Source organism: Apiospora phragmitis, assembly GCF_038363925.1.
Source record: "Apiospora phragmitis strain CBS 135458 chromosome Unknown utg000013l:1.0-2965645.0:1.0-2969333.0, whole genome shotgun sequence".
Lineage (NCBI taxonomy): Eukaryota > Fungi > Ascomycota > Sordariomycetes > Amphisphaeriales > Apiosporaceae > Apiospora > Apiospora phragmitis.
Genome location: NW_027117413.1, coordinates 177,340 through 198,419, shown reverse-complemented (window position 1 = coordinate 198,419; position 21,080 = coordinate 177,340). Strand labels below are relative to the sequence as shown.

The 21,080-nt window shown below is 53.9% G+C and overlaps 8 protein-coding genes across 8 annotated transcripts; 4 read left to right on the top strand and 4 right to left on the bottom strand.

Annotated features, from left to right (window-relative positions):
- Positions 1 to 519: 519 nt before the first annotated feature.
- On the bottom strand, positions 520 to 7,170 carry PG994_013816 (uncharacterized protein; the record flags this gene model as incomplete). The annotated part of the gene is made up of 7 exons (XM_066865225.1): positions 520 to 1,316; positions 1,373 to 1,596; positions 1,649 to 2,018; positions 2,134 to 3,091; positions 3,174 to 3,682; positions 3,735 to 7,046; positions 7,104 to 7,170. 7 exons carry the CDS (start codon positions 7,168 to 7,170, stop codon positions 520 to 522), a joined length of 6,237 nt encoding a protein of 2,078 aa, XP_066708354.1.
- Positions 7,171 to 8,117: 947 nt separating this feature from the next.
- PG994_013815 (uncharacterized protein) lies at positions 8,118 to 9,161 on the bottom strand (the record flags this gene model as incomplete). The annotated part of the gene is made up of 3 exons (XM_066865224.1): positions 8,118 to 8,680; positions 8,703 to 9,046; positions 9,121 to 9,161. 3 exons carry the CDS (start codon positions 9,159 to 9,161, stop codon positions 8,118 to 8,120), a joined length of 948 nt encoding a protein of 315 aa, XP_066708353.1.
- Positions 9,162 to 10,488: 1,327 nt separating this feature from the next.
- Positions 10,489 to 11,794, top strand: PG994_013814 (uncharacterized protein; the record flags this gene model as incomplete). The annotated part of the gene is made up of 2 exons (XM_066865223.1): positions 10,489 to 10,751; positions 10,819 to 11,794. The coding sequence occupies 2 exons, from the start codon at positions 10,489 to 10,491 to the stop codon at positions 11,792 to 11,794; spliced, it is 1,239 nt and encodes a 412-aa protein (XP_066708352.1).
- A 312-nt stretch (positions 11,795 to 12,106) lies between these two features.
- PG994_013813 (uncharacterized protein) lies at positions 12,107 to 12,793 on the bottom strand (the record flags this gene model as incomplete). Its single annotated transcript, XM_066865222.1, has 2 exons — positions 12,107 to 12,680; positions 12,783 to 12,793. The coding sequence occupies 2 exons, from the start codon at positions 12,791 to 12,793 to the stop codon at positions 12,107 to 12,109; spliced, it is 585 nt and encodes a 194-aa protein (XP_066708351.1).
- A 497-nt stretch (positions 12,794 to 13,290) lies between these two features.
- On the bottom strand, positions 13,291 to 14,456 carry PG994_013812 (methionine adenosyltransferase 2 subunit beta protein; the record flags this gene model as incomplete). Its single annotated transcript, XM_066865221.1, has 4 exons — positions 13,291 to 13,586; positions 13,647 to 14,099; positions 14,167 to 14,186; positions 14,263 to 14,456. 4 exons carry the CDS (start codon positions 14,454 to 14,456, stop codon positions 13,291 to 13,293), a joined length of 963 nt encoding a protein of 320 aa, XP_066708350.1.
- An 826-nt stretch (positions 14,457 to 15,282) lies between these two features.
- Positions 15,283 to 16,383, top strand: PG994_013811 (uncharacterized protein; the record flags this gene model as incomplete). The annotated part of the gene is made up of 3 exons (XM_066865220.1): positions 15,283 to 15,362; positions 15,423 to 15,651; positions 15,739 to 16,383. 3 exons carry the CDS (start codon positions 15,283 to 15,285, stop codon positions 16,381 to 16,383), a joined length of 954 nt encoding a protein of 317 aa, XP_066708349.1.
- A 1,025-nt stretch (positions 16,384 to 17,408) lies between these two features.
- On the top strand, positions 17,409 to 18,568 carry PG994_013810 (uncharacterized protein; the record flags this gene model as incomplete). The annotated part of the gene is made up of 3 exons (XM_066865219.1): positions 17,409 to 17,758; positions 17,822 to 17,913; positions 18,003 to 18,568. Coding segments are annotated over 3 exons (1,008 nt in total), but the record flags the coding sequence as incomplete, so codon positions are not given.
- A 439-nt stretch (positions 18,569 to 19,007) lies between these two features.
- On the top strand, positions 19,008 to 20,998 carry PG994_013809 (Cytochrome P450 monooxygenase COX2; the record flags this gene model as incomplete). Its single annotated transcript, XM_066865218.1, has 7 exons — positions 19,008 to 19,079; positions 19,154 to 19,713; positions 19,860 to 19,938; positions 19,999 to 20,130; positions 20,196 to 20,478; positions 20,546 to 20,780; positions 20,845 to 20,998. The coding sequence occupies 7 exons, from the start codon at positions 19,008 to 19,010 to the stop codon at positions 20,996 to 20,998; spliced, it is 1,515 nt and encodes a 504-aa protein (XP_066708347.1).
- Between the last annotated feature and the right edge of the window lie 82 nt (positions 20,999 to 21,080).

Here is a 21,080-nt window from a genome sequence, read left to right as displayed (position 1 = left end):
AATAATTAGTTCCTTTTTAAAATTAAAAAGCTTTTAAGAGTTTATAGAGATTTTAAATCGTGGTCGAATTCCGCGTCGTCGGCTATGTAACGTCGACTTTAAAATATAATATATCGTTATAGCTTTTTATATACTTAATTTCGAGTTATTTTAAAGCATTTAAAGCATTAAATTAAACCTTTTTTCTTTATTTTTTAATTCTATACTTATTAAAAAAGAAAAGTTAATATAAAGTTAATTATAAGAAAGTTAATTAAAAGTGCGCAGCTCGCTTGTGGGGTACGTTATATATATTATACTTTAGAAGTTTATACAGAGCAGTGGCCCGTGGCACTCTGCATTGAGGTATCACATGTTTTAGTGCGGCCCAAGCCGGCGCGCCCTTGCAGCCCTTCACAGCTGTCGTCCCCAAGTATATCAATATCGCCGAGTGTATCAATGTCGCCGAATACATTGATATCGCCATCTGCATCGATCTCGCCAAATATGTTGACATTGCCAAATGACTATCAGCATCAACTATGCCGTGGCAGCCCCTTTCCCTTTGAGGTCTACCATGTTTCCGATGATGAGCCACCACCATTCGCCCACTGTCCAGCCATGGCCATCTGAAGTCGACTCCAAGATTCCTAGGCTCTGGATCCACTGGACGATCAGGTTGACCTCGAAGACCTCGACCATTGGATGAAGCAGAGTGGCGGCGCTCTTTGCGCTGAGGGGTCCTTTGGTAGCGAGCGCAAACACTACCAAGCAAACATACTGAACCCAGCGCTCCGCTTCTAAGTTGCCGAAGAAGTCACGCCAGATAGGCACCTCGCCCACAGGACCCCTCTCGGGGACGGGCAGGTGGTTGGCTTCGACGGCCATGGGTATGTCTTCGCTGTAGAGGTACTTGTCCGAAGGCACAAGTCTTACGTCAAAGCTGTAGTAACTCTTGGGGAACATGCGACCCTCGTAGTTGCTGGGCTCAAACCCGAAGGGTACATCTGGGAAATTCACATGCTGGAGCATGATCCTGCCCTCAGCCTGGAGATTGATGATGGCCATGATAGTACCGGCATTGGCGTCGAGAGGCACGAACATGGTCTCGCCGCTGCGGAAGCACATGTCCAGCTCTGATTTGAATCTTGAGGCCTCGGCAAACTTCTCAACGTTGGCAAGCTTCTCGGCGCGTTTCTCAAAGTTGTTGTTGAGTTTGAAGACTTGTCCCATGAACTTGCCTTTCACCCTGGAGATCACACGGTCGTGCATCAAGCTCGACACGGCCCGTTCGAGCAGAGTGTTGAGTGACTTCTTGTCCATGTTTGCCCTTCCAGCTTTGCTAGGCCATCTCGTACATCCTCGCCTACCGTGCAGCGCGACTTGCTGTTACAGAGCGCCTTGATCCACGAGATTGCCAGTTTCATGATGGCGTCGTCGTCGGCACCGCTACTCATGGGGACTGTCAATGGTTCGCCGCCGGCCCCGTCGATGCGCGCATAGGCTGATGTTATGGGTCCGAACCATTCATCTCGCCATCTGGCTTCAATCTCGGGTGGTTCTTGCAGCGAGTATCGGTCCTCGAGTACTTCTCGCCTCGGGGGGGAGCTCAACTTGCTGGTGCGTCTTGAGCTTGGCGGCCCAGTTGATCAACGTCTTCCAATCATACGCCTGGACTTTGTCGTAGTCCAGTGGAGGCAGCTTTCCCTGCTCGTAAGCCTCCAAGAATGCGATGGGGAATCGTGCATTGAACGCGTCAATGAAGCTCTTCCTCTCTTTTCCCATCTTGGACCAGAACCGCTTCAGGCCAGACAGAGACATCTGGGGGAAAAGCCTGATGAGCATGCCCCAGTCGACAATCTTTTCGACGCCACCAACCAGTGCTTTGAGCACAAGAAACGCGACTAGAAGGTGGTGTTCTCCATCAAAGAGGCCAACTTCGGCAGCGGCTTCACTGCGCTGGGTCCAGCGACCCCTGGATAGCGGGGGTAGTTCGCTAAGTGAGCGAGTCTTGTAGGCAATATCTCGACGTATCGTCACTGGCCCACGTCGACGTGTATATTTTCTTTTCTTACGAGGAGGCCCTCTAGCCGCCCCTCGCTCGGTGTATCTTCCGGGAATGCGGGGGTGGTGCAGGTTGCGTCGTGGGTTCACCCGCCCCCACAGATCCGACGGGTACACAGATCTCGTCGTCGGACGGCGCCTCAGTGATGTCCTGTGTCAAATTGGCGACTGTGTACTGCAAGTCGTTCTGCCACTCAAGTTTTGGTATCGCACGTGTGCTCGTGTGCTTTTCGTCGACGCCGAGAGATATAAATTTGTATTCTGGCGCAGCTGTGCCAGAGAATTGCAAGTAAACGCCTTCCGACGACAGCTCCCAAGCTTCAATGCTCATGAGGTTTTGGACAAAGCCTTCGTAGCCAGACCCTTGCAATTTTCGAGCATGTGGAGGTCTCTGACTGGCGCCTGTTGCCATATCTATCATTTCCTGGGCGTCATGGGGCAGATTTTCCCTGAAAAACCATTGGGACGTTGGGAACTTGCCGATCATGGCGAAACTCTCACCAACACCACCAGGTTTGGACCCTTTTGGGAGTTTTGCAGGCCAGATCCCATCGCCAAGAGCTTCGATCCGTCTCCAGGGAGCAAACCGCACAGCGAAGTTGGCGCTCGCATGTGCCCCCGCCTCCGCCGTGTCACCTGCGTCGGACGGGACATCACCTTGTGGCGGTATTTCTGCAAGGAACCTATCCTCGTCATCATCATCAGAGTCGTCCTCCTGCGTTGCTGTGAAGTCGGAGGGTTGAGGGTAAAGCAGACGGGTAGACTCCGAGAGTTGAATTGCCCGCTGAACGTTAGGGAGATCTGCATCGAGGTTCCAGAGCACACTGAGATCGCTTTCGGAAGCCCAGGTGTATCTGGCAGCATTAGCTGCTTGGCGAGCGAAATGATTGTCATCGAGGGCAACATTAACACGCTTGCTGCCACGGCCCCGCCCGGCCTTGCCCAGTCCCGCGCCCACGAGTTGTGCCGTTGCCCCGTCCTCGTCCCCGTCCTTGTCCCCTTCCACGACCGCCACCACGACCGCGCCCACGGCCAGGAGTTTTAGAAGCTAGAGGGGTGGTGTCGTCGATTTCCATGCCCTCAGTGTGGCGTTCGACTGACTCGCCTGCGCCCACGTTTGTTGCCGTTACCGTCGGATAAGGAGAGACGCCTGGCGCTTGAGGCAAGATGTAACTGGAGCCGCCCTCAACATCACCATCCAGTTTCTGTCGTTTTGAAGTCCACGAACTCCCTTCGCTGGGTCTTGCTGACTCCTGTCGGGTTCTCTTGGTGGATTCGGATGCCGAGACTCGGTCTGTCGTGGGTACCCTTGATGTCTCTGAAGGCATATGATAATCAAGCGTGAGGACGCTTTTCCGTACGGAGCCCTTGGCAATACTCGTGCATGCAGTAGGGATCGATCCTGTGTCCCCAATGCCCAGAGCTTCAGCTTGGTTGGGTCCTCCAAGCAACATACTCAGGCCTGGGGGGATATAAGGGTCAGGATACAACTCTATGGCTTTCGCTTTGATCCCGAGGATCTTCTCTGAGAGCGTCTCTTCTCCTTGTCCATCACTGGGTTTAGATATCACCGAGATGGATTTGAAATTTCCCTCATAGTCCCTGAAGGCGAAGTGATCCTGCCTGATAACTTTGGCCCCTATCATCCTCTTCACGATGTTATCACAGGCTCTTTGATCGGGTGGATCGACGTCGTCGTCGAATCTGCGGGGGCCAAATGGATGAGATTACAACATGCAGTGCTTGATCGCCAGGGAAAGCCCCCCCGTTGTCACGGAGGAGCTCTTCGATGAGACTCGTTGTGCGTATTCGTCTCTGCGCACCCATAGCCTTAGCTGCTTTGCTACTCCGCTGCTTTGTATCGCGTTGGGCTGACGGCGCGGGTAATTTTCCACCAACATTACTGCTGTTGGAAGGTGTTTCCTGCAAAGCTTGGGCTTGCGGAGTTACATAGTGTATAGGAGTGGGCAATGGATAATCGGGCGTTACACGATCCGGCATATCAAGGACTAGCGTAGGCATAGATGTAGCCACTGTAGGGTAAGGAGATGAGCGCGCAGCATTGCTTCCCTGGAGCACAGCACCGACATCTGTTTCTGGTACCAGTGGGCTGCCCGGGGCCATCGCCGGCTGGGAAGCCAAAGTGTGGACCTGGGGAAGTTGTGCAGTGCCTGTGAAGCTTCCATTTGCTCCAGGCGGCACGCGTCTTGCTGTTGGAGCAAGATCAGGTCCACTGTGTATTTGCCCGACGCTTAGCAGAATAGTGCTTTGACGTGATGGGGCCCCTTTCGCGGGGGATGTTTCTTGCGGGGTATCAGGACGAGCACGATTCGGGCGTTTGATGGGCAGCGCCGACTTGGAGTGCTGGCGGTCTGCCATGGGACTCTTGGAAGGCGTGGCCAACGTCTTTGGCAGGGGGCGCTCTTTCGGCTTTGCACGCCGGACTGATAGAATCTCAAGACTAGGCGGTGGCGGTACCCAAGAGGGGTTGCAAGTAGATTGGGACTTCTTCTTGTGATATTCCAAGCCATTAGTATTCTTCCAACTATTACCACACGTCTCGCAGGTGAATCGCTTGTCGCTTCGTCTAGAAGTCTTGTTACGAGGCGCTGCACCCTCAGCCAGAGTAGAGGCACCCTTTTGATCGGCTGACGGAACCGGTCCCGTACCATCAACCGGAGTTGAGGCATCCTCTTGATGAGCTGGGAGAAACGTCCCCGGCGCCGATTCGGAAACAGGGGTAGTAGGATGCTCAGCGCCGTTTGGTCTACTTTCGGCCACCATGCCCTTTTCGACAGCTATTGGCTTCTGAGCACCATAACTAGGCGTCGGCTGCTGGAGGTCCGGAGTCGTGTCCAATGGCTCATTGCGCGCCACTTGCTGTTGGCCAACCTCACTCGATTTCTTCAAAGAAGGGTGCCTGATCATCAACACTAACGATTTCCGTTTCCGGCCTTTGGTTTTTCGAGGATCCAACGAGTTCGGCTGACCATAGAATACCCCTGAAGGCAATGGAGGGGGCGGCATAGAGTTCTGTATTGCTTGAGACGACGATGTAACAGCACCGGCGGCTTCAGCCGGTTGAGGGTCATCTATATCCATGGGTTCAGGTTGCGTCTCTTCGCTTTGACCAATCGGACTTGGAGTCGGAGATTTCCTGCCCCTGAGTAAACGCTTCCGCCTTATTGGTGTTTCGCTAGGTTGCTCAGACGCCGAGTTCTCATCTTCATGGAAGGGCTGCGATATTTTAGGCCGACGGGTCCGATACATTAACTGCTTATCTGGTGTATTGGGTTCCGAGGGATTGACCGGTGGAATCAACTCCCGTTTCTTTGGCATAGAGACGTATTTGGCCGAAGTATTTCTCATGAACACCTTGGCAGGTGGACGTGAGAAGCCGTATTTGAGGTTCAGGTCTGTCGGTGGAGCATCAGAGGTTGTTGCGTTTTCAGCGACCTCTTGCTGTCCTCCGTCCGGGCCTAGCCTGGAGTTGCCATTTTCTGGCTTGATATTACTGGTTGCGAAGAAGCTGTATGTCATCGTCTTCCCGCGTCGGGCAAGCTGTGCAGTGACCGAGAACGGCTTGAGGTGTTCGGGGTGTACACGTTGTTGCCCGAGCAGAGTCGTCATGGAGAAAATCCATTTGCGATAAGGCCAACCCAGCAGGAAGTATCCGATATTCAAGTTCGATGTACCCTCAGTGCCAGACCGCTTAATGATGTCAAAAACAGTGTTGATGAGAGGTTTGTACGGGTTCCATGCCGAGAGCCTGATCATGCCGGGACTGGGAAGTTTGGCTATGAGTGCCTGTTGGGTTTTCAACTCCGTCTGCTCCGAGCGCGACAGCTTCGAGCCTGTCTTGGTCGATTCGTGGAGCGATACAGCCGACTTGTCTTTGCGGTGCGAAGATGGATCTTTCAACCTCATTCTGGTGGTCGGGGTTTTCCTGAAGGCTTGCCACTCCTCGGCCGTTGGATCACGGATGAACTCCACACAATCCTTGAAGACTCGGTTGCTATCAGGAGCCTTCATGGGCCGAAATTCGACGATGCCGCGGTGCGCGAACCATCTCGACGACTTTCCCATCGCCCGCATCTGTGAGGTCTTCCCTACGATATCAAGCTTGATACGGATGTCGCAATATCTGATCTTGCCGAACGCTTTCACTATAGCCAGAAAACCTTGCGCGAGTGCGATGTGATCAACCCTTGCGCCGTTCCAGAAATGGCTGAAGGGGACCGGTCCCCAGTCTTTGGTCAACGTTTCCCTGGATAAATCGACTTTGGCAGATGCGAGTCCTTCATTGATAGTCTCCTGCTTGGCATGGTCTGCGAATTGGGCCAACCAGATCTTGCTTGTTCGACAACCTCGCAGCATGACTGGTTGCTTCACGATATAGCCTTTCCGAGCAAGCGCGTCCGTCCGTGTGGGGAGCGAGCGCTTGTCTTGATTAGTGAGTCTGACTAAATCACCTTGAAGAATCCCGACCTCCCTGACAGAGGCAATGGCGACTAAAGCCTGCCATTCGAATTGAGGAACCTTCTTGAGATCGGGTTGGTGGCCAGTGATGGCCTTCCATAACCTCTCTTCCGACAGATGCAGCCGTGGTGCGACTTTGCTTGCGGATTTCCCGGATCGTCTACTATCAGTGCTAGCACCTTGAGCCGCCGGCCCGGAGTGCTCATTCGCTTCGGGCAATGTTTGGTCAGGGCTTCCAGAAGGGGGAGGTCCCGTAGGGGTGACATAGCCGGAAAGATCGAGTGCCTCCTTGAGCGAGATGCCCCTGAAGCGATTGTCATCGCCAATGATTACATCGTTTCGAGCTGTAAGCCAGTTCCAGACAACGCTTGCTTGGGAGATATCACTTTCGCCCACTTCTTGGCCGTTGACAACCTCAGAAGATGGTAGCGGTGGCTGTGCGTCCGCACTGAAAGCCTCGGTTCCGACATCACTTGGGGTGTAAAATGTCTTGACAGCCTTCACCAAATGAAGAGGCGAGAACCCTAACAGACGACAAGTTAGCAAGACCAGTCTATGAGGAGCCAGCTAGGTGAGCTTACCTTCCAGGCCAGAAAAGCCAATCTCCGTGAGGAGCCATTCAACCAAGTCGTCGAGTCCCCGATCCATGGTCTCGGTTTCGTTGGTACATCTAGTTGGGCAACGAATGCAAGTATGTCCGATGATGGGTTGACTTCCCACCTCTCAAATGCCTGATGTTGGGAAGTAGCTTGGGCGCGCGGCTACGGCTGCACATTTACCATTGTCAGACCAACTGCTGCCCCGAATTTCATTCAGAGAACACTCGGTAGGTTGAGCAAACCCAAGTCAGGTTGGCAAAGTGCAGGGGATCTGTTCAGTTCAATACGTGGGTTTTTTTATCGTTGCTTTCTCCGAACAGACATGGCGCGACAACGAGTTGCTTGCAGACTGGTATGAGACGTAAAATCCGTTTCCGAAAACGCAGCCTGGCCTGAGATTTTGTTTGTTGTGTGTGTGGTTTCCTCAACTAACCAATGTTGTATTATGATAAATAAAGCAGTAAAGAAAGAGAAAAAAAATCGAGTGTAGAAAAAGCCGGCAGCTGGGCTCGAAGTGTGGTGCTCTGGAACTGGAAAATTGGGCAGGATTAACCAAAGCCAAAGACCAAGACAAAATCTAATACCCGCTTTTGGAGCTGCTCAACCGTGGGGTATGATGTGGGGCTGATTATACTTTGATATACCCCTCACAATCACTCCAGACACGCCGTACCGTGCCGGAGCAACTATCACTTGCTTTGCGCCGAACAGCAGGCTAGCACTGAATCAGATCCTACCTGTCAATCACTATGCCATCAATGTCAACCGCAGACAAGGTATTCAGCCAACAGGATACACAGCCTCGTGGACAGTAGCACATGACATAATGGGAGTTGACGATCGCTTCAGCGACCAGCCAACCTAAGCCGCTTTCGCAACCAACCAGGCTCTGAGCAGGGATGTGTTGGGTCTAGGTGAAGATTAGGATGTAGCCTGCTTCTAATGATCTACATCGCGCGAAGCCCCCAATCAAAGGGACTGCTTGTACCCATTCACCTATTGGGCGGTTTTACTTTTGCCTTCCATCATCTTGCGATAGGCTGCGATGACGCTCTCTCGCTCACCCTGTAGCTCCTCTCTCCTTCTCAGACTTCCTGCGGCTTTGGGCACATTGTCCACCGAGACCCCTGCGCCGCGGACCGTCAGAAGTTTCGCCTTGTTGAGCTTGTGAAGCTCCGGGGGCGCTTTCGCGACGTCATGCAGCTTCGGCCTCGTTTCCCCTCGCTTGCGCTTCAGCTCCGCCCACGGGTCTTCCTCGACATCGTTGGCCTCGCCCAGCAGTCTGGCTCGCTTGCCCTTCTTGCCCTTCTTGCCCCCCACCGTGCCGAGTTCTGTAGGCAGCTTCCAGCTCACGCCCTGCTCCTCTTCCTCGGCCTCTCTTTCGGCCTGCTCCTCGAGCTCTTCCTCCCATTGCTCCTTGATCTTCCTCTCCTCTTCACGCCACTCGTCGTAGAGCTTGTGCATCTGCCGTTCCTTCTTTGTGCGCCATACCTTCCTCCTCCGAGCGGGTCTTTGCCTTGTTTCGTCGTCTTGCTGATCAAGCCCCCAAGAGGGAGCGCCTGGTCGACGCGGGCGGCATACTCTGACATTCGTTCTCCTGGTTTGATCTTTGGTATTTCGATGGCCTCCTTGGCCTCGGTCTCGTCGATGCCGCCGCAGTGGCTGCAGCTTTCGCCTTCTTCTTCTTGTTCTTTGACTCGCGATCTTCGCCATTATCCAGGCCTGAGCGTGTTCTCTTGCCCCCGGACAGGGCCATCAGCCTCCTGAAAGCGCGGGGCGCATCGTCCTTTTCCGTCGATTCGCGCTTCCGCTTCGCATTTTTGGGCGGCGCGTCTTTACTAGACTCCTTGATGTCCTGGCGACTGTTTCGTTTCGATTTCGTCACTGGCAATGACTTGGCGACTTGCGTGGGCGGCAGATCAAATCTGAAGTCATGATGCAAAGGTCAGCTTAGCCGCAAGGCGAGGTTTCCACCCATGGTCTTGCTATAGTTACTCACGTGGAGGGATCCCTCTCTCTCCTAGTGTGTTTGTGCGGCATCGCGATGGTGACCCGCTGGGTGCATGTGGTTTTCTGGCCTTGATTGTAAGGATTCCCGTCCGTCGGCTGAAACCTCGTTGAAGTTGAGCCTCTCGCCGTAGCCAGCGCCTCGAACCTTCGAACTTTTCCTTCCAATCACAGCAACTGGGCCCACTCTCGATAAGATAAGCACTAATAAGGTTGGTCCATACTTAGAAGTAAGCGCTAGCGAGGCTTGTTATATGCGCTTGCCAAGGAATCCGCCCTGGCGAATGACTCGAGAGTCTCGAATCCTCCAGGCCCATTTGGCTTACAAGCCACGTTCCATGCGGCCTTGCCCCCGTCGTCTCCCCAGTCAAATGGATGCATCCAACAACCAACAGAGCTCAGCTTCGGTTAGCTGTTGCAAGCAGGAGGAGTGCGGTTGCGCATCGAAATGAAACAACGCGTTGTGTGACGCTTTTGTAGTAGAGGGATTGAAACCTGTCTTTCTGACAGCCCCCAGAATCCCAGGCCAAGGCCAAGGATCAGCACCGTTCGTTCATCGGAACAGTTGCCCTGGCGAGGTTAGGTAAAGATGTGCGTTGCTTTGAGACTAATGCTCCGGCGCTTTTGCACACATGTCGTGACCTTGCTCCCTTATTGAACTATAATCTCCCGTGCTGATGGCAAGATGGTTGCTTTGTATATAGTAGCTTATGTGCGCCGCCCCCGCTGCACTCGCCGTACCCAATTAAAAAGCCACGCCCTCCCAGCTGGGGAGTCCGCGGGCCCTGGGTTGTCTCATTCTGCTGCTGCTTCAGTACAAGTCTGACCTAGTCCCTCTGCTAGGGACCAAACACCATGGCCGCTCCAGCGCCCGCGAGATGGGGCCGATAAGGGTCCAGACGCATCTTATGGGAGGGACGCCATATACGGGGTCTCGGGTACTTGGATGCTTCCAGCTTAGCTTCTGTCACGCAACTTAATAGGTCAGGTATTTCGATAGCAGTAAAACGGCATGCCGGCTGTGCTGGTTAAGTACTCACAGACGCCCATGTCAGCTGCATCACTAAATCCCCAGTTTCTACTCTTTTTGGTACCCCACCCTCCCTTCGAAGATCACACGATATAAGCTGTATGGTGTAATATATCCACGCCGGGAAAGACGCCGATCGCCTGTTTGCAGATCCACCCCTTATGGCGGCCACCAACACCACACACGTCATCTGAGTACACCGGAGCAACTACCTAGCTATTCTTTACATGTATAAGAGCCCCTCCGCCCGTCTTCCGGGGTTTCGCAACATTCCTATCCTTTGCATACCTCAAATCGTTTATTATAGCCAGCAAAATCACCACCGACAACATGGCTGACCACCCGCCGACGAGTGTGTCTGCGAAGGAGAAGCGGACCCTGGCCGAGTTCCTGAGTATGATGGACAGAAGGAGACCTATGTATACGCGAACCCGGTCTAGGTCCGATAGTGAAAGCGTCACGGGGTCTTCGACGGCATCTTTTGATGAAGAACACTCGACGGGTTCCGAAAGTAGGCGGCTTGTGCCGAAGCGGAGGAAAGGGCGAGCCATGGCATACTTCATGTGCGGGTCTATATGGTCCTTAACGATACTGTAAGTTTGACCTCGTTTTCGTGCCCCTCGTCGGCACAGAACTACGCTGATATAGTGAGCGCTACAGAGGAATAGTCGCGATGGTTGATCTAGCATTGATGATATCGCGAAGCTTATGGGGTCTTGAAGACGACCCCGACCAGATCTTCGCGAACTGGGGCAAGCCTGACACGGGCACAGAAGGCTTAGCATGGTATCCCACTGATTTTCTCCGGGACGTGCAGCCGATACATTGCCATTCGCACAACGACTATTGGAGGAAGGTGCCCCTCTTCTCGGCCCTTCACGCGGGTTGCATAGGCGTCGAGGCCGACGTTTGGCTGTACGACGGCAATTCCACCTTGTACGTCGGCCACAACCGGGCCTCCCTGACGGAGGCGCGGACCTTCCAGTCGCTATACATCAACCCCTTGGTCGATCTCTTGGAACGCGCCAATCCGCAGACGCAATTCACCAGCAGCATCAACGAGACTAGCCGCGGCGTCTTCGATGTCGACCCGGAACAGTCACTGACGCTCCTGGTCGACGTCAAGACGGACGGCGCCAAGACCTGGCCGGAGGTCTTAAAGCAGCTCGAGCCGCTGAGGTCCCGAGGCTGGCTGACGTACGTCGAGAACGGGACGGTGCACAAGGGCCAGGTCACCGTGGTCGGTACGGGCAACACCCCGTTCGACCTCATCACCGCCAACACCACGTACCGCGACGCCTTCTTCGACGCCCCGCTGGACAAGATGTGGGAAGACCCGGACTCGAACGAGCCGGTCACCACACCCACCACCTACAACAGCACCAACTCGCACTACGCGAGCGTGAGCTTTGGCGCCGCAGTGGGCCGCGTGTGGGCCGGTCTTACCAAAGAGCAACTGCGGACTATCCGAGGTCATGTCAAAGGCGCTCATAGGAGAGGCTTGGCGGTGCGTTACTGGGACTTACCCGCATGGCCCATTGGCCTGCGCAACAGCGTGTGGCACGCCCTGGCGACCGATGGCGTCGATATGCTGAACGTGGACGACCTTCGATCAGCATCGAGGAAATCATGGTGACATTGCGTCTAGCTAGATACTTGCATATAGCGTTTTGAGTTTTCGAATAGCCTTTTCATCGACATGAGCATATAGCGTGCATTCATTTCAACCCACGCTGACGCCTACTCGTACTCCTTTGCCGTCTTTTCCGTTCATCCATGTATCATACTTTCCGCCGGCCATCTAGCCGCAAAAGAGTTCCGTCCGAAGGTCTTCTGGCATACTCACGAGGTATCGCTCTTTGAGACAATGTATCAAACTGTGCCGATATATCCGGGGTCTGTTTGATTAGTGCCGGATGAGATCTTTCGCCGACGTCATGAGTTCGCATCACTGACTCTCATCATTGTGTGCTTTGTGGAACGATTTTGCATCGTACGAGCATCCCAACTGCTTCATGACCCCCTTCAGACTCCAGTCATCCGACTTCCGGAGTACTTTATTGGCCAGCTTGTGCGTGTCCAAAACCAGATATTTCATCGCGCTATTGTCGAGATTGAGTCCTAGGTTTTCTAGCATACTTAGATCTCCTTGCGGCGAGTGGCCAACTATAACAATGTTGCGCAACCTGCCATCGCCAAACTTATCGTCAACGGTCTCTATGACGTTACGGACGGTGGTTGCGACTTCAGGTATGCATATGGAATCATTGCAATCATCGCCGCCACCTGCGCCGTGGACTTGGTAGCTGTGGATGCGGATCAGCTTTTCTGGCATCGAGCTCATATGGTACGCGAAGTCCCGAGAGTCTAGAATCGCCAGCCCAACCTCTACAATCTGTGGCTGATAATCCGGGGTCGTCCTGGCTTTGACGCGCTCCCCACGTGGGGCTTCGATATCGAAGCCGACGAATATTGGTTCGGGGTCGTCGAACCCTTTGTCATATGGGCGTAACCCAACAAGCCTGTATATTCATTTGAGTCAGTACTCGGGGCTTCTTGACCGTTATAGTGAACCGAGCTCTGCGCGAGTACTTGGTATTTCGAAAATGCATCATGGTACTTACCTCCAGGCCATTCTTCGATACCGACTTTTTACGCATTTTGTATTCAGGGGTTTCCAATACCAGCCAGCTCAAGGTGGCGGGGGTAAGCAAATGGTGGCAATGCTGAATACCTCAGTGGAAGCATCTTATGTCGAGGTTATCGAAGAAACGACATCAGTTCAAGAAGCGTTGGAATATTTTGTCTCTTAGAGCCAAATCTGAGTGATCTGGGTTTCCTCATTTCCATAGCAGTGCCAAAGTCTGTTCCCAAGATAGCATCTCCGTCTACGCCACCACAGTTAGAATCAGAGGGGAAACGCAAGCAGTCGTTGCTGAAAGTCATCACGAGCTTTGAACCACTGCTAAATTCGACTATGCCGATATTTGTTGACTCTTATGGCATGTCCATACTTTCAACCGAGACTTGAGCGGCCATGGCATTCTTGATGCATAACGATGATAGATGAGATAGCACACCCCATGAGTATATTCCAAAAGAACATCCCGTAGCCTATTAAGCATAGACAACTCACTTTCTGAAGGCTCTTACAGACCACCTCCACCAGCCAATGAAGTCTTGAGTTATGACACTGATGCCAAGGTCCTTCAGAGCTTTCGCGCTCAAGTGGCAGTCATACGGTCGCTGTACGGCTGCGTTGGGGTCGTTGCCCTCCGTGTTCGGCTCAATCCTCGCGATGGAGAGACCCATGATGTCGCCAAAGACCTTGCAGATCTCATACTTGGTGAGCTTGTCCTCGGAAGAGAACTGCAGGATCTTGGGCATGGAAGATCGATCTTGGGTCTCAAGGTACTTCACAGCAATATCTGCAGCATATCGTCAATTAGAAGACCATCGACGGAGCCAACAACCATCTCCAAACTTACCTTGACAGACTCGTCCCACGTCCTCGGTGTTTGTGGGATAGCGCAATGCCCAATGGTCCATCTTGGTCTTGGCGCCCTCCTCCTGAGCCTTCCATACCACGTCCATCAAAACGTTCACGGCACTCTCGGCAGGGGTCTCAGCGTCGCCATATAGGACGGGCACCCTCAGGACGACTCCCAAGCCCGACTTTCCAGCGGCCTCGTACTCCTCCAGAGTTGCGTGTTCACCGTCCAGCTTGGTCTGGCCATACAAGTTTGTGGGCTGAGGTTTGGCGTCTGCCTCGTACGGCGCATCCCCAGGTTTGCCGGGAAAGACATAATCGGTGGAGATGTAGATGAGGAAAATGTTGCGCGCAGCACAGAGACCTGCAAGCGACTTGGTGGCTGCAACGTTGAGGGCACGCGTTCCCTCTGGATCATTATCACACTTGTCAGGAAAGCGGTTGGCGGCGCCTATAACGTATGTCAGCAACGGGGTTCAAGTGGTCAGGGTGAATATAGCAGGCGGATATTAGCGTACAATGGACTACGGCCTGGGGCCTGTTTTGATAGGTCGCATGGGTCAGTATATACGCGACAAAGGCGAATCTATGGCGAATGGGGACGTGGTGCTCACTTCACGCTATCCAGAATTTTCTCGACCTCGGCGGCATTGGCGAGGTCGACCTTCAGAACGTCAACACCGTCGGCTCTGGAGAAGCCGGTACCCTTCACATTCCATTTGGCGCGTTCAAAGGCTCTGGTCACCTGCCGACCGAGCAGCCCGGTAGCACCAGTTACGATGGCAGTCCTACTGGTTTCCGATGACATGGTGTTGATTGAGAGTCGTGCTTTGGAGCAAGTATTCACTAGTCAGGACCGAAGCGAGGGGTAGTCAACGGGTGACGTCGGGCTGCCTTGTGCTAGTGGGGGTGCGAAGAGGGGCAAATGGGGGCGCTCCCTTTTTGTAGCAAGAAACACCTCAGCATATCCTACATGCATACATTTGATTTGCATATTTCTTCAAGTCGGGTACTACTACATACAAGCAGACAGCCATATTGATAATAGTTCCAAGGATCATCGCTTCTTATCATCAATCCCTTTTGAGTTCTACTTGAATTGAAGCTGGCCTGCTGCTTGGGGATGGGAAGCAACAGTGGCTGTTGTGTTGTATATGAGTAAACGTCTCCTATATTAACCCCAATAGATTGATATAACACACACTCAGCAAGTTTCGAACCAATATATCAATGACAGGTTGCTTGACCAGCCGTCGATGAATATGCCGACCATCCCAATCAGCTGTGGTGCCTGAGACTCGGGTCTAGAACATTTGACGTGTCCTTACGCCAGCGCTAGGACTGACTGCGGAGTCGTTGGCGGGTGCCTTGTTTGGCGCATGCTTGCTGCTTACATACACCCTAACCTTACATACGTACCTCACACTAATTTGGAGGCCGTTATGTACGGAGTACCTGCTTTCTTATCCGGTAGCTGTTTGGTCTGCCTCGCTCAGGCTTCAACATCTTTCTCTGAATCATGTCAACCCTACGCGCTGATATCCAACTCTGCCCTGAGATCCTGCGTCCCTAAAGGCTCCTAACACTAAACGATACTATTGTTACGCTCAGGAGTCCGTAATGCGACAGCGAGAATGGGTGACATTCTGATGACATCACCCCTCTGCGAGGATCCGTCACAGTATCAATCCACCAGGCGCACCGTCTTTGGCACGTAAGCTTCAACCTCTGTCCTTCCCCGGTGCCAACTCCGGATTGCTCATCACAAATCCAGGCTACTATGGGTGTTAGTTATCGCGGCGTACGTGCCACAGTTCGTTGGCATCAAGCGGGCCGGCACTAAGGGCATATCGCCTTACTACGTCCTCAACCATGGCCTCTTCTCCACGACCACACTAGCCCTCCGGCTCAGCCATAGCGTCTCCTTTCCTGCTTTCAACTGCGTAGCGAGCCATCAACTATGGGGTTGGGAAGGCTACTCGGCACTTTTGGGCTTTGTCGAGGTAATCGTACAATGGCTCTGTTCAGTCATACTGTAGGGAACTCCCTCCATCCTTATATGGCATTTGGTGCATCCAATATACTAACAGCGAGTGCCAAGCCTCGTGGTTTATATCCGCTATCGGACTGTGCCTCTCGTCACGGCCCCGAATCCGAACGAAGCCCGGGCCCGTAGAATGTCGGACTGGCTCCCAGAAGAGGCGCATGCGCACAAATTGACGTCCACTCGGATGCGACTCATACTCGGGGCATATGCTGCCGTCGCTCTGCCCATTTCGTTGGCCTTTCTTCTCGTGGGCGCGCTGCCTTCGTCTCCGGAGCAGCCTCGTCAATCCACCGCTTTTAGCGTACTATGGAGTATATGGATCACGCTCCTGTGCGTAGCTGATGCATTCCTGGTGGTGTTCCAGTTCATCAAGCAGATGAAGACGGTCGGTCGCCTGGGCACCCGTGGGTCCCTCAGCATCACGTCGATTGCCATGCAATCCGTGGCGCTGATTTTCCTGTCCGTGTCGCAGTTCTATAGAACGCGCGGGAACTTCATGTTCCGCAGAGAGCGACCTCTGACCTTCGGGAAGTTCCTAGCGCTTTTCTTCTATGTTTACGGATGTGTCAGCGTCGATGTCATGTATTTGGTGGCGGGTCTCGGCTATCTGGTTCTGTTCCAACTATGTCTCCTGTACGACTGGAACCACCTATTTAGCAGGCGGTTTGGCCGGATTAGGCTGTTGTAGTGCGGGATGACCCTGTTCTCTGGTACGGATGTGTATGCATGGGAAGGTGCTCGGTGTTGGAAATAAAATGCCGGTGCAACGGTCATTAACCTAGGCTAGAATCGGTGCAACTCAGGTCGCCCAACAGCTTACGTGCAGGAAGTTCCCTGAGACAACATGTTGCGTTCTGCCCGAAGACCTCTGCTTCACCCACTTCACCGAGAGTCAAGAAAACCGTGAGTGAAGATGAAATATTTATCATAAGATAATGAGGCCCCCGAGGGTCCATGCGATACAGAGCGGCGGGGGCTATCTCTGGCGACTTTGAAACGGCATGCAAACACTTTGAACTGCATCGTCTGCGTTGCAGATCCGACAAGCCGAAAAGACGTTTCCCAATTGCACACTCCAAGCTGGGGGGAGGGGCCAAAGTCGGCGGGTCGGACCAGGAAAGATCAGATCAACTCCAGACGTTGACGGTTGGGGCCAGGTTGAAAAGTTCGAAGGGTTACTTTTTATGCTGCATACAGGCTAGTCTGTTCTGTCGTTGGCGTCGTTAGGGGCCCCCCTTCCGGGCCTTCCCCCTGCCTGCATGCGCTGGAAGGCCTGTCCATGTTTCGAGCTCAGCTTTTGGCCCGAGGCCATGATTGGCCCAATAGCCAATTCTGCAACCCCTGGCGATCCCCCTTGCCAGGCCTGAAGGCGGCCCTCCCTGCTGGGACGCATGCACTGTCATGAGATGATGGCGCGTCATGTTCTCCATTCATAATTTGGTTTCTAACTCAAGCTTTGTACGTCAAAACTGTAGCAACCTGTCAAATTTCCACGACTTGCCAGCCAGAGACGGAACAAGTAAAAAAAGAAAAGCAACACAGGAGAAGAAAAGCAGTATACCTGCTGTTATAAGAGCCAAAGATATTCATAAAGGTCTCTCTAGCCGAAAACCTGTACCCCTTTGATCCTTGTTCCTGCTCTGCCCTTTCCTCCATAATTATTTTCTTGTGTCGTTGATCATGGTTTCGAGCCTTTGCCAGTAACTACACGCCATGTATAGCTCCGGTCCCATATCCTATCGTCGACTGGCGTTATCCGCATGTCTTCTATCGCTCTTCCTCATCTCTTGGCTCTACCTCCCTGCCACCCGTTTGACCCGGCAGCACCTCTCCACCGCCTTGGCTCACAAGAACCCTTTTGCCGCTTCCACGACGGCGCAGCAAGACCAGGAACAAACCAATGCCCGCGTCGAGCTTGTCGTCTCGTCGGTAAAGGCCGAAAACACGTCATGGATCACCGACAATTTCCCTCATTACCCTGCTCATATCTATGTTGCCGATGATCCCTACGCTCCACTGACCGTGAAGCATAACATCGGACATGAGAGCACAGTATACTTAACGTATTGGTTGACCCCGGTTTCTTGAGGCTCTGGACAGTTCGTGAGCTAAGATCCTATTTGCAGATACATAATTGATAATTACTATAAGCTGCCCGACGTGGTCTTTTTCATCCACGGACGCCGATACCAATGGCATAATGAGGATCCCTTGTATGGTGAGTCTCTCCCCTTCCCAACCCCGCATGTACCCGGGGATGATCATCGACACATTTACTCACCGTGCGCATTGTTTTCGACTCCTCAGATGGCGTCCCTGTCCTGCAGAGGTTTAGGATCCCCTACGTCCTGAGCCACGGGTTCTCGACGCTGCGCTGTTCCTGGCTCCTAGGCTGCCCGCTCGAGATGAAGCCGAACCTGGACGCGGCGGCGCGCTGGGACGACCCGGCGGCGGACCAGCGGCTCAAGACGGAGGCGGCCTACGCCAAGGCCTACACGCAGCTATTCCCCGGGCAGCCCATCCCGGAGTCGGTGGGCGTGCACTGCGGCGCCCAGTTCGCCGCGACGCGCGAGCGCATCCGCAACCGCACCCTCGAGGACTACAAGTTTTACCGGCAGTGGCTGTGGTCGACGGAGCTGACCGACGAGTTCAGCGGCCGCGTCATGGAGTACTCGTGGCACCAGATCCTGGGCCAGCCCGCCGTCGACTGCCCCAACGCGGGCACCTGCTTCTGCGCCAAGTTCGGCCTGTGCGACCTCCGGTGCGAAGAGCACGGCTGCAAGGGCCGCTACTTCTTCAACTTTGGCGAGCTGCCCGCAAAGTGGCCGGAAGAAGGAACCGGCCAGAACGGGTGGCCGTCCAAGTATTGGCATTTGTATGATGTATAGATAAGCGAAATCTTTATTGTTATTTTTTATTTAGGGCGGCAAATCTGGACAGATGGGCTTCGTGTGTTTATATAAGCAGCACGTAATCAACTAAATTATGAGCTTCAATCCCTATACAAACCAAGTCATATTCTTTCGGCAGTAGTTGTATAATTGCCGGTGCTGCGTTGGCAGGATCTATGTCGCTTGGGGAAAGAATGCGGGGATGACGCTTCGGCTATTGGACCGAGAGCCGGCCTTTGCTGCCGTCTGTTCGGGATTACAATGCATGACTCTTTACGGCGTAGGTGATGAAGCTGCCTACTCGTCGTAAGTATATAAGGTGGACGTGTGTATCTTTCAAATCCTCGTGCATTGCTTGCTCACCGTGTGTTTGTCGGCAGAATCGACTTAGTATCACAGACCGACCGCTGGGTTATTCACGATGATCGGCACTATACTTCTGAACATAGGATTGGCAGGCGCTCTGGCCTACCTTACCTTGCTATACCCTTCTGTAAGCCACCCCGAGGTCCTACCGACCTACCTCTCATCAGCCTCCTCCCTGACAATAGACTTACACATCGCAAGCTCCGCCAAACCATCAAGCTCCGCGCCCACCGCTCCCGCCTACCCCCTGGCCCTAAGGCGGGCAAGACGGGCATCGCGAAGCCGTGGGTGTACTTCCGCCAGCTGAGCGCGCAGTACGGCGACGTGGTGTACGTGCCCGGCCTGAGCAGCGCCGGCCCGACCGTCGTGCTGGGGTCGGCGCGGGCGGCGTGGGACCTGCTGGAGCGGCGGGGCGCCGTCTACTCGTCGCGGCCGCGGTTCGTCGTCGGCGGCGAGCTGCTCTCGGACGGCCTGCGGGGGCTCATGGCTCCCTACGGGGACTTCTGGCGCCGCTGGCGCAAGCTGCTCCACTCGGGCTTCATGCAGCGCCGCAGCGCGTCCTACCGGCCCATCCAGCGGCTCGAGAGCGCCGTCCTCGCCCGCGACATCCTCGCCGACCCCGGGGGGTTCCGTGCCCATGTCGAGCGGTACGCGGCCTCCGTCATCATGCTCGTCACGTATGGGAGGCGGGTGGTGGATGTGGCGCGCGACGAGGTGGTGAAACAGAATATTGAGGCGATGGGTAGGTTGACTTCTGTCAAGTAAGTCTCATTTCCAAAGATTCTACTTCCCGCCATGGTCCCGAGAGAGATATTTGGGTAGAAACATGAACAAGTGAACAAGGAGATCTCAAATCAGTCGGATGGGGGCAGGTTTACGGTTGCTGGTGCTAAGTCTACGTCCGTAGCATCCCGGGCAAATACGCCGCAGAGAGATACCCAGCGCTCAAGTACATCCCAGCCATGTTTGCCCCCTGGAAGGCCGAAGTGCTCAAGCAGCGCCAAAAGGACATACAGCTCTAAATGGATCTCTTGAACGACATCAAGGACAAGGTCGCGAGAGGCGTCGCAACGCCTTGTTTCACGACGCATCTTCTTGAGGAACAGGAGGCTTTAGGCATGTCGGATTTGGAGCTTGCATACACCGCTGGCTCACCGTTCGGCGCGGGTATTGAAACGGTAAGTTGGCTTTGTATCCAAGACCCGATCGATTCGTAGCTAACTAACTCATTTGGTGGCCGTAGACAGCAGGGACGCTCGCAAGCTTCTTCTTGGCATGCGTCAAGTTTGGTCACAACTTCATCCCGCGGGCCCAGGAGGAGCTGGACAGGGTTGTTGGGCGGGACCGGCTACCCACGTTTGAGGACATGGAAGAGTTGGAGTACGTCAGGGCGATCGCGTCCGAGACATTTCGGTGGCGGCCCGTAGCCGTGCTGGGTGGCACTCCTCACGCGAGCACGGCCGACGACATGTACAATGGCATGTTCATCCCTAAGGGGAGTACAATCATTGCTCCGTTGTGGACCAGTACGTATTTACTACTTTTGCCACAGGCCGGCAACAGACATTCGTTGACTCTCCTCTCTCCGTACAGTTCATCTCAACGAGAGAGATTTCCCAGAGCCTCATGAGTTCAAGCCGGAGCGCTTTCTTGAGGATCGCGACTTCCCCGGCACTCTCGGTCACAGTGCGTTTGGCTGGGGCCGCCGTATCTGTCCCGGCATGCATCTAGGGGCTGCGTCAGTCAACCTCAACATCGCTCGCACACTGTGGGCTTTCAATGTGACTCCGGCCAAGGACGAGACCGGGCAGGACATCGATGTCGACATGTAGGTTCTAGGTCCAAGAAGGATCGAAGACGGCATGTATGCAACTGCTAATCTATTCTACCAGTTTCGCATTCACGGACGGGTTTAACTCGAGCCCGCTTCCGTTCCCCTGCTCCATCCTGCCGAGGTCGCCGCAGCATGCCGACGTGGTGAGAAGAACCTACGAAGAGGCCGTGGCAGAATTAAAGACTTTTAAAGATTCCCCAGTTGAAGTGTAGTATGGGGATGCAGGGCTAAAAACGACTACGCGGATGAGTGCGATAAAATGAAGAAGAAAATCTTGCTTGTTTTTCATGGTGA